This window comes from Dendronephthya gigantea, unplaced genomic scaffold, assembly GCF_004324835.1.
Source record: "Dendronephthya gigantea isolate DGI-Jeju-01 unplaced genomic scaffold, DenGig_1.0 000331F, whole genome shotgun sequence".
NCBI lineage: Eukaryota > Metazoa > Cnidaria > Anthozoa > Malacalcyonacea > Nephtheidae > Dendronephthya > Dendronephthya gigantea.
In genome coordinates, this window is record NW_021163341.1 from 118,821 (window position 1) to 130,937 (window position 12,117).

Here is a 12,117-nt window from a genome sequence, read left to right on the forward strand (position 1 = left end):
CATGATTACCCATGTAGGATTCAAGAATTATTCAAAATTTTAAAAGAAGAATTATAGTAACATCTTTGATATGTTTATTCATATCACCTTTGTGATGTATGTTGTGATCTTTTCACTTCATCTATATCTTCCTAATAAGTATAAAAATATTACACCAAAAGAAAACTGAGTTATCAATCATGATCTAAAAGCTGTCCAAGAGTCATAATATTATTACAGCTTTTAAAATTGCCTTTGAACGATATACGTAAAAACTGTGCAGCCTCCTTCGTCTTCCTCTCACAAGATTTTAGCAAGTGTTAAGTATAACAAACAAATTATTCACATTTTAACCTCTCAAGACTTATTCAATATATGCCATGATTAGCCATCTAAGATTCAAGCATTATTCAAAATTTTAAAAGTAGAATTATAGTAATATCTTTGATATGTTGATTCATATCACCTTTGTTATGTATGTTGTGATCTTTTCACTTCGTCTATATCTTCAATAATGAGTATAAGAAATATTACACCAAGAGAAAACTGAGTTATCAATCATGATGCTAAAAGCTGTCCAAGAGTCATAATTTTATTACAGCTTTTAAAGCTGCTTTGAACGATATACGTAAAAACTGTGCAGCCTCCTTCGTCATCCCTCTCAGAAGATTTTGTGCAAGTGTCAAGTATAACAAAGAAATTATTAACATTTTACACCCGCAAGACTTATTCAATATATGCCATGATTAGCCATGTAAGATTCAAGCATTATTCAAAATTTTAAAAGTAGAATTATAGTAACATCTTGCATATGTTGATTCATATCACCTTTGTGATGTATGTTGTGATCTTTTCACTTCGTCTATATCTTCGCTAATAGGTATAAGAAATATTACACCAAAAGAAAACTGAAATATCAATCATGATGCTAAAAGCTGTCCAAGAATGATAATATTATTACAGCTTTTAAAGCTGTCTTTGAACTATATACGTAAAAACTTTAAAGCCTCCTTCGTTTCTCAGAAGATTTCAGCAAGTATAAGGTATAACAAAGGAAATTCTTATTTTAACCCCGAAAGACTTATTCAATATATGCCATGATTAGCCATGTAAGATTCAAGCATTATTAAAATTTAAAAGTAGAACTATAGTAACATCTTTCATATGTTGATTCATATCACCTTTGTGATGTATGTTGTGATCTTTTCACTTCGTCTATATCTTCAATAATGAGTATAAGAAATATTACACCAAGAGAAACCTGAGTTATCAATCATGATGCTAAAAGATGTCCAGGAATCATAATATTATTACAGCTTTTAAAATTCCTTTGAACGATATACGTAAAAACTGTGCAGCCTCCTTCGTCATCCCTCTCAGAATATTTTGAGCAAGTGTCAAGTATAACAAAGAAATTATTAACATTTTAACCCCGCCAGACTTATTCATCAATATATGCCATGATTAGCCATGTAGGATTCAAGCATTATTCAAAATTTTAAAAGAAGAATTATAGTCACATCTTTGATATGTTATTCATATCACCTTTGTGATGTATGTTTGATCTTTTCACTTCATCTATATCTTCGCTAATAAGTATAAGAAAATTACACAAAAGAAAACTGAGTTATCAATCATGATGCTAAAAGCTGTCTAGGAATCATAATATTATTACAGCTTTTAAAGCAGTCTTTGAACTATATACGTAAAAACTTTAAAGCCCTTTCGTCTTCCCTCTCATAAGATTTTCAGCAAGTATCAAGTATAACAAAGAAATTATTCTTATTTTAACCCCGAAAGACTTATTCAATATATGCCATGATTAGCCATCTAAGATTCAAGCATTATTCAAAATTTTAAAAGTAGAATTAGTAACATCTTGATATGTTGATTCATATCACCTTTGTGATGTATGTTGTGATCTTTTCACTTCGTCTATATTTAATAATAAGTATAAGAAATATTGCACCAAGAGAAAACTGAGTTATCAATCATGATCCTAAAAGCTGTCCAAGAGTCATAATATTATTACAGCTTTTAAAATTGCCTTTGAACGATATACGTAAAAACTGTGCAGCCTCCTTCGTCATCCCTCTCAGAAGATTTTGAGCAAGTGTCAAGTATAACAAAAAAATAATTAACATTTTAACCCGCAGACTTATTCAATATATGCCATGATTACCCATGTAGGATTCAAGAATTATTCAAAATTTTAAAAGAAGAATTATAGTAACATCTTTGATATGTTTATTCATATCACCTTTGTGATGTATGTTGTGATCTTTTCACTTCATCTATATCTTCCCTAATAAGTATAAGAAATATTACACCAAAAGAAAACTGAGTTATCAATCATGATCCTAAAAGCTGTCCAAGAGTCATAATATTATTACAGCTTTTAAATTGCCTTTGAACGATATACGTAAAAACTGTGCAGCCTCCTTCGTCTTCCCTCTCACAAGATTTTAAGCAAGTGTTAAGTATAACAAACAAATTATTCACATTTTAACCTCTCAAGACTTATTCAATATATGCCATGATTAGCCATTAAGATTCAAGCATTATTCAAAATTTTAAAAGTAGAATTATAGTAACATCTTTGATATGTTGATTCATATACCTTTGTTATGTTGTGATCTTTTCACTTCGTCTATATCTTCAATAATGAGTATAAGAAATATTACACCAAGAGAAAACTGAGTTATCAATCATGATGCTAAAAGCTGTCGAAGAGTCATAATTTTATTACAGCTTTTAAAGCTGCTTTGAACGATATACGTAAAAACTGTGCAGCCTCCTTCGTCATCCCTCTCAGAAGATTTTGTGCAAGTGTCAAGTATAACAAAGAAATTATTAACATTTACACCCGCAAGACTTATTCAATATATGCCATGATTAGCCATGTAAGATTCAAGCATTATTCAAAATTTTAAAAGTAGAATTATAGTAACATCTTGCATATGTTGATTCATATCACCTTTGTGATGTATGTTGTGATCTTTTCACTTCGTCTATATCTTCGCTAATAGGTATAAGAAATATTACACCAAAAGAAAACTGAGTTATCAATCATGATACTAAAAGCTGTCCAGGAATCATAATATTATTACAGCTTTTAAAATTGCCTTTGAACGATATACGTAAAAACTGTGCAGCCTCCTTCGTCATCCCTCTCAGAAGATTTTGAGCAAGTGTCAAGTATAACAAAGAAATTATTCTTATTTTAACCCCGAAAGATTTATTCAATATATGCCATGGTTAGCCATCTAAGATTCAAGCATTATTCAAAATTTTAAAAGTAGAATTATAGTAACATCTTTGATATGTTGATTCTTATCACCTTTGTGATGTATGTTGTGATCTTTTCACTTCGTCTATATCTTCAATAATAAGTATAAGAAATATTACACCAAGAGAAAACTGAGTTATCAATTATGATCCTAAAAGCTGTCCAAAAGTCATATAATTACAGCTTTAAAATTGCCTTTGAACGATATACAAAAAACTTTGCAGCCTCCTTCGTCTTCCCTCTCACAAGATTTTGAGCAAGTGTTAAGTATAACAAACAAATTATTCACATTTTAACCTCGCAAGAATTATTCAATATACGCTATGATTAGCCATGTAAGGTTCAAGCATTATTCAAAATTTTAAAAGTAGAATTATAGTAACATCTTTGATATGTTGATTCATATCACCTTTGTGATGTATGTTGTGATCTTTTCACTTCGTCTATATCTTCAATAATGAGTATAAGAAATATTACACCAAGAGAAAACTTAGTTATCAATAATGATGCTAAAAGCTGTCAAAGAGTCATAATATTATTACAGCTTTTAAAGCTGCTTTGAACGATATATGTAAAAACTGTGCAGCCTCCTTTGTCATCCCTCTCAGAAGATTTTGTGCCAAGTGTCAAGTATAACAAAGAAACTTATTAACATTTTACACCCGCAAGACTTATTTAATATATGCCATGATTAGCCAAGTAAGATTCAAGCATTATTCAAAATTTTAAAAGAAGAATTATAGTAACATCTTTCATATGTTTATTCATATCACCTTTGTGATGTATGTTGTGATCTTTTCACTTCATCTATATCTTCGCTATTAAGTATAAGAAATATTACACCAAAAGAAAACTGAGTTATCAATCATGATGCTAAAAGCTGTCCAGGAATCATAATATTATTACACCTTTTAAAGCTGTCTTTGAACTATATACGTAAAAACTTTAAAGCCTCCTTTCGGCTTCCCTCTCAGAAGATTTTCAGCAAGTATAAGGTATAACAAAGGAATTATTCTTATTTTAACCCCGAAAGACTTATTCAATATATGCCATGATTAGCCATGTAAGATTCAAGCATTATTAAAAATTTTAAAAGTAGAATTATAGTAACATCTTGCATATGTTGATTCATATCACCTTTGTGATGTATGTTGTGATCTTTTCACTTCATCTATATCTTCAATAATGAGTATAAGAAATATTACACCAAGAGAAAACTGAGTTATTAATCATGATGCTAAAAGCTGTCCAAGAGTCATAATTTTACAGCTTTTAAAGCTGCTTTGAACGATATTACGTAAAAACTGTGCAGCCTCCTTCGTCATCCCTCTCAGAAGATTTTGTGCAAGTGTCAAGTATAACAAAGAAACTTATTAACATTTACACCCGCAAGACTTATTCAATACATGCCATGATTAGCCAAGTAAGATTCGGTACAAGATTCCGTACACGACCCCGTAAGCAAACCCTGATCCATACCACGTCGAATACTATCGGTAAAACTTATACAGGCTGTGTCAGTCGAGTGACGCTTGCGAAAGCCGCTCTGATACGGACTCAACAAGTTGTTATCAGTAATAAACTTGTACAACTGGGTATGGACAGCTCGCTCTAATATCTAGAAACAGTAGGTAGAATTGATACTGGACGATAATTATCCATATTATCGGAGTTCCCTGATTTAAAAAGTGGGATAACTCTTGCCTCTTTCCACTCACTTGGAACACATCCATTAGTCAGTGAAAAATTTATTATTTCGTAAGTGGATTTGTAATGATTTCCGCCGAGTCTTTAAAAGTCGTGTAGGGATTGCATCTAATCCGACTGCTTTCTTACTTTTCAACTTATTAAAGTGCCACTGTGACGAAAATTTGTCATCAAAAAGTGTAATTTTTTTTCAGAAATGACTTTACCAATGTAAAAATAGGCCTTATTCAAAATTTCAGTCGAAATGGAGCAGTACCCGCTCCAGTATAAGTGTTAGAAATGTCCAAAATCATCATCCGCCATTAAAATCCGCCATCTTTATTTCATATTTTTGAGATGGCTCGTGACGTCATAGTCTCAACACTTCAAAATAACACATTGGGAATATTGTAGGAAACAAAGCAGTATTTATACCAGTATAGTGCGGCATACACGATATAAAATGTCAATTTCATCGAAATCTAAAGCGTTTCGGAGTCTTTGACCGAGTCAGATTCTTCTGTAGAATCATCGGTTTATTCGACAGCCAATTCGGGGCTATCGCGCGATTCGAACGCTGAAGTTTTTGCGCCGTTTGACGACAGTGTTGAGCCACTTGCGTCACCCGAGGAAGTAGCTGAATATGAAGAAGCCGTGGCCGTCGAACAGCAATTGGAAAATACGTTGCAAATACGTTTTGAGGCACAAGTTGACGTGACTTCTTGGTAAGTGTATGTATAATTGTATATACACAGCAGAACAAACATTATTTAGGCCTTTTCTTGTTTGCAAGGTGTGAATGTGGCAATTGTTCCCTCGACATGATTGTGAAACCTGAAGAGTGTCGCTGTTGTATGGAGATAAGTCAGTGCAGGGATAAGATGTATGAACATGAAGACGAAGGCCATCAAAAATGCATTGTTGATCACCCGGGTTTTAACGACGTGTGTCTAAATGAATGGGTTTTGGAAATTGCGTCGTTGGGATTAAAGACAAAAGGGCACAGGAATTATAATTCTGTGTTTCGAGAAGGTCAAAAGACAAGAGCGGAGTAAGTTTTAAACGTTGAATATAAACCACACTTTTGTCCTGTAAATATTTGCTGACAATTTCTATATGTATATCTTTGCAGGTTCTTACGAGCGGTGTCATACAGGCAACTGGTGCGTTTGGTGTGGGATTTCACTGGCAGCTCCCGACACATCCCACTACCGTGTTGCTGCTACAAAAGGATACGCTCGACATTTCCCAACACAGATGACCGCGACTACACTGGCTTTGAAGATGACGAAGACATATAAATAGGGTAAGGGAGGCGAATTGAATGCAGTCTTCACATAGGATGAAAAGACGCTGTGTAAAATGAAATGGTGATTGTATGATTGAAACTGTGGTCAAAATATTTACAAATTACTCCAAACTATTTACACGACAATCCACCTTCTTGTGACCTTTCATTGGGTTTCCACAAGTCTTGCATGTTGGTGGTTTTCTTGCAGCCTGTCCTTTAGACTTTTTGCTCAACAAAGCCTGCAGTTCTTGATCTAAAAAAATTTTTGAGTTATTTTATTTACTGAATGATTAAAAAAAATGCAACTAATTTTACCTGAGCATGTAGGAGGACAGTCTGTGTTAATTTTACGTTTTCGAGACATGTAAATGTCAATGGCCTCTTCTTTATCTTGTTTGTTTTCTAGCAGTGAATGAAGTGGTTGTGGAGTTTCCTTTCTTAATTCCTTTTCCAATTTTTCCAGTTCTTTTCTTGGAGTACTTGTCATGGTTTCATAAATTTGCTCAATATATGCTAAAGAAGTGTTGAAGAAAAGGAACTGAATTAGGAACAGCCACATCACACTACAAATGAACTGACAATACATCTGGTAACATCTTCGTTGCATTAATCTTATTTGAGTAAGTAAATTTGTATGACTTTAACAAACTTACAAAAGTCTTGCTTCACTCGAACATTCCGAACAGTCCCCTCTCCCTCCTTATATTTTGCATAAACAACCCGAAGACGTGCTTGTCCATCCTTATTTGTTTTATTTTCTCTCCGTAAATTGAAGTTGAAATGCACCGCTGCTAAAATGGATCTGTAAAATACAAAATAGTTTCATTGTCTGATTGGCAATTAACCTAATCACCTGCTTTCTTCTGTTAGCAATTTACTATATGTAATCTACCTGCAAAGCATTCCAGTGTATGAGTAATGGGTCATTTTGGGGGCAAACTGATTAACAACTGAGTGGTATCCTTCCAAGCAGCTGGTTTGGGCCACAGATGACGCCTGTTTAACAGCCTTTACTAGCCTTTTCTTAGTAAGTGCTTCCACCAATTTTTCATATGCAACAGAACCTGTAGGCATATAAGTTGATACTGGTGGTTAGAAATACTTTAACCTGTCTTGTGTTTTCAACATAAATTTAATATTACCCTTAGTTAACCAAACACGAGGTTTCAAAATGTCACTGTGGCTGCACTTGTTGTAAATTTTATTTGCAAAGTTTTTGTGTTGGTTTATGATGTGGTTAAAAAAAGATTCAAATTTTGCCCATTTCACTTCTCCAATTCCAGATAAGGTTGATGTAGCTGCCCAGTAGAAATGCCGCACACATGCTTTTCTCCATTTCCCAAGTACTTCACAATCTTTCTCCTTCGCAAGTTTGATCAGAATCTTTTGAATTTCTGCAAAATAGCAGTTAAAAATGTTTTAGTGTTTATACCAACACTGTGAAGCTTAAAAAAAAATAATAAAACAAATACTTTTCCCAATATGCCACAAATCAAAGAAGTGTTTTATGACTGGTTTCCCTGCTTGCTTGCACATTTTAGGACAAGTCTCTCTCATCCACTTGGTAATTGACGCATGACGGTCTGACACAAATGTTGTTATGATGATAGCAGTTGAAAGCAGAAATGACAATGCTTTTTGGTGACCTAGAGCCTCCATTGCTGTGCTACTCCCTGCTTGGTTTGCCTGTGAAATAGAAGTGTACTTAGTGAAACATTGTGGTAATTGGCCTATGTTTTATTTACTTTTATGAATATTTTGGCTTTGTAATTACCTGAATAACTACCAGGTGAATTATGAGTCCAACTGTGCAACAAAACATAGTGTATGTGCAGTACTTTGCAGAATGCCCCATGCTGTCATGTCGTCCATCTCCAGCTAACACTACTTCTTTTCCTTTCAGGGAATCCAAGATCTTTTTCTGGTAGGAATTCCAATACATAACAATGGAGGGGAAGAGAAATTGCCTTTGATGGTAGTAATATGTCACCTCATTGTAGCCTAAAACTCCCATATTCTTGAATACCTGAAGTATTTTTCTGGGGGATGCTCCTGCACATAGGATAGCAAAGCTAAGAAGGATATTCCCAGCTGGAAACTTTCCTAGAAGAGTAGGTTGGCTTTTCCAGATAAATTTTTCCTTGCAGTTCTTGCAATGCGTGCTGACAACTATCATGGTTCCACAGCGACTTGTTTTTACTTGCGGTTTAGGACTAAAACAGATGTGACAATGTTGTACAAGAAGCAATAGTTGAGAAAGAAAGACAATGCCCTTGGGTTCATCTCTTTTGTTTTTCCAATGGTTTATTCTAAAAAAATGAATAGACAGATTGTGAGCATGGTAATGGGCATAATAAAGATCACTATATTATTCACAACTTGAATAATTACAGTTTAGTTGAGGTATCATCATCATCAGCAGTTTTCTCATAATTTCGTTGCAGTTGCTCAGGCTCCCATAGTGGATCAGCAGTGTCTGAGTCATTGGTCTCGTCGTCAGATATAGACATATCCATATCCTCCAAAAGTTCTTCAACAACATTATCTAAGTTGTCATAAATAAAAAAATGAGCTGTGCTTGGTATGCAGGTACTGTGTTATGTATGATTTATGATACATATGCAAATGCCAACCTTGGGTTTTCTCCGCTAGTAAAACCGGATTGTTTTCATCAGTGATGGCGTCACCCATTTGCTGAGACGTTTGTTCATCTGATAGAGAAAATCAATGTAGGTAAGTGTTGAAATAGAATTGGTTATTCAGTGCATATCACACATGCAGTTACAATTACTCACAATTGTTATTTTTATTTTCTATTGATTTAATTGTGTGTATCCATTGTGTCTGGTTAATGGCCAGTTTTGCGTACACGTTTGTCAATTTGGCGTTCAGCTCATCTAACTGTTTTTCTTTTGTTTTGCAGCTGCGGCATGGAGTTTCACCCAATTCTTGTTCTGGCTATACATGGTAATCGATAAAGCAGAGTATTATGAATGAACCGACTTATAACTTGCAAATATTAGGTAAATATTCGTGTTTACAACCTCTTCGTTGCATAAACTAATTTTATCCACAGGCAAAGCCGTACTCTTTTCGTCATCCACTGGTTCTGGAGTGAGCAAATTCTGAAGCAATATAAATAATTCGTATTTATTGCATACATATTTTTGACCCCTCTGCCGACTAAATTTGACCTCTATTATCAAATACAAATTTGTAAAAACTTATTCCCCGATGTAACTTACCAAATTTTCACAATTTTCCACGTCTAGCGTTTCATCAATATTCCGTGTTATATTTGCATTGTTTTCCTGCGAATACTCTTTTTGCATGTCGTTTAAAAGCTATATTGATCAAAACAAATAGTTCATTGCGCGAATTTATAATTAGCCTATAAAGTATAAAATATCCGCTACAATTACTAACCTTTCGCCGTTCTCTTGTTGTTAGCTCTGGCACCGCATGTGGTTTTTTCCAAATAGTTGGAACAGCACCGCGCTTGAGTCGTCTTGATGAACCATCCAAATGAAATAAGCGCTCGAAACTATCGGTCGAAAAGTGGTCGGAGCAAACCATAAAGCGATGATTTTTTGAACCCGGGAAAAAATTGGCGCGCTTAGTTTGAACAAATTTTATCCATATTCTTCTCAAAAATTCGTCAGATGGACTAGAATGCAGTGAAATGCCTGCGTTTTTGTCAGACATATTACTGCAATTTTGTACAACACAACGCGGCGATGGCATATTGAAATAAATATATTTTTCTAACTGCGTCTGTAGTGCTCCTATAATATAGTATATTATCGCGTGTAGCAAATGTGAAGACTATGACGTCACACATGGCCTTTCGCATGAACTTTGCCAATATGGCGGATTTTAATGGCGGTCATAAAATTACGAACTTTATGCGCACATAACGCAGTCATAAAATGACTTGACACACTAATATTTCGCGAGATATTATATTAGTATATACTCTTTACAATAAAGGTAAAAAAAAGGCAATTGAATTTTCGTCACAGTGGCACTTTAAGTTGACCAAGTGTCAAATTCTCGGATACCTCCTGAAAATGAAACAGTTCTTTTGGAGAATTGCTTTTCCAATACGTGCCAAAACTCTCTCCTAGTGTAAAAACAGATCCCATAGCTTCGGTCAATCGGGTTATTGTGCCAACAAAAAATCTGTTGAAACCATTTGCAATCTTCGAATAACAATACAATGACGTGTTATCTACTTTAATACTCCTAGGAAGTTCTTTTTTCCCTGGTATTAATCTAGTTAATGTCCTCCAAAAAGACTTGGGGTCTTCAGAATTCTCTTCTATTAACTTCCTATTATAACTTCTTTTAGCTGATTTCACCAATGCAGTGACCCGATTTCTAAGTAACTTATATTTGTTCCAATCTGCAGCCAAATTAGTCTTACGAGCTGTTTTGCTTTGATTATCCCTTTCATGCATGACTTTCTTAATCTCCCCATTCAACCATGGACAATCAATTCCTCTCACCCGTTTATTTATCACTGGTGCATGACGATCAACAACAGAAATAAATGCAAATTTAAAGTTAAGCCACATTCGATCAATGACACTCAAATTCACATTCAATCTTTCTGGCAAAGTCGAATTCATTTGTTTCTCCCAGTCGATTCCTCGTAGGTCATTACAAAAAGCAGAGCTATTATATCTTGCATAATTTCTAAATGACTTAGTCCGTCCAGGTGATCGCTTACAATTCATTTTTCTAATACAGTATACCAAGTCATGGTCACTCAGACAAGCATTAAATACTCCAGATTTACTAATAAACCTCTTATTGTTCGTCGCTATTAAATCTAATAATGTGGCGGACTGAGCAGTTATTCTAGTGGCCTCTTTGATCAACTGACAAAACCCTAGACTTCTAAGTGTAATATCTTCGCTAATAAGTATAAGAAATATTACACCAAAAGAAAACTGAGTTATCAATCATGATGCTAAAAGCTGTCTAGGAATGATATATTATTACAGCTTTTAAAGCTGTCTTTGAACTATATACGTAAAACTTTAAAGCCTCCTTTCGTCTTCCCTCTCAGAAGATTTTCAGCAAGTATCAAGTATAACAAAGAAATTATTCTTATTTTAACCCCGAAAGACTTATTCAATATATGCCATGATTAGCCATCTAAGATTCAAGCATTATTCAAAATTTTAAAAGTAGAATTGTAGTAACATCTTTAATATGTTGATTCATATCACCTTTGTGATGTATGTTGTGATCTTTTCACTTCGTCTATATCTTCAATAATAAGTATAAGAAATATTACACCAAGAGAAAACTGAGTTATCAATCATGATCCTAAAAGCTGTCCAAGAGTCATAATATTATAACAGCTTTTAAAATTGCCTTTGAACGATATACGTAAAAACTGTGCAGCCTCCTTCGTCTTCCCTCTCACAAGATTTTGAACAAGTGTTAAGTATAACAAACAAATCATTCACATTTTAACCTCGCAAGAATTATTCAATATACGCTATGATTAGCCAGGTAAGGTTCAAGCATTATTCAAATTTTAAAAGTAGAAGTATAGTAACATCTTTGATATGTTGATTCATATCATCTTTGTGATGTATGTTGTGATCTTTTCACTTCGTCTATATCTTCAATAATGAGTATAAGAAATATTACACCAAGAGAAAACTGAGTTATTAATCATGATGCTAAAAGCTGTCCAAGAGTCATAATTTTATTACAGCTTTTAAAGCTGCTTTGAACGATATACGTAAACTATTCAGCCTCCTTCGTCATCCCTCTCAGAAGATTTGTGCAAGTGTCAAGTGTAACAAAGAAATTATTAACATTTTACACCTGCAAGACTTATTCAAATATGCCA

At 34.0% G+C, this 12,117-nt stretch overlaps 2 protein-coding genes across 2 annotated transcripts; one reads left to right on the forward strand and one right to left on the reverse strand.

The window, feature by feature from the left end:
- The first annotated feature begins 5,311 nt into the window (after nt 1-5,311).
- On the forward strand, nt 5,312-6,255 carry LOC114542055. The gene is made up of 4 exons (XM_028561804.1): nt 5,312-5,364; nt 5,443-5,679; nt 5,748-6,005; nt 6,087-6,255. Exons 1-4 carry the CDS (start codon nt 5,312-5,314, stop codon nt 6,253-6,255), a joined length of 717 nt encoding a protein of 238 aa, XP_028417605.1.
- Nucleotides 6,256-7,126: 871 nt separating this feature from the next.
- Nucleotides 7,127-9,989, reverse strand: LOC114542056. The gene is made up of 10 exons (XM_028561805.1): nt 9,672-9,989; nt 9,491-9,589; nt 9,290-9,370; nt 9,041-9,203; nt 8,879-8,956; nt 8,694-8,790; nt 8,020-8,608; nt 7,718-7,931; nt 7,388-7,639; nt 7,127-7,309 (listed from the first exon to the last, which is right to left on the reverse strand). The coding sequence occupies exons 1-10, from the start codon at nt 9,987-9,989 to the stop codon at nt 7,134-7,136; spliced, it is 2,067 nt and encodes a 688-aa protein (XP_028417606.1). The 3' UTR covers nt 7,127-7,133.
- Between the last annotated feature and the right edge of the window lie 2,128 nt (nt 9,990-12,117).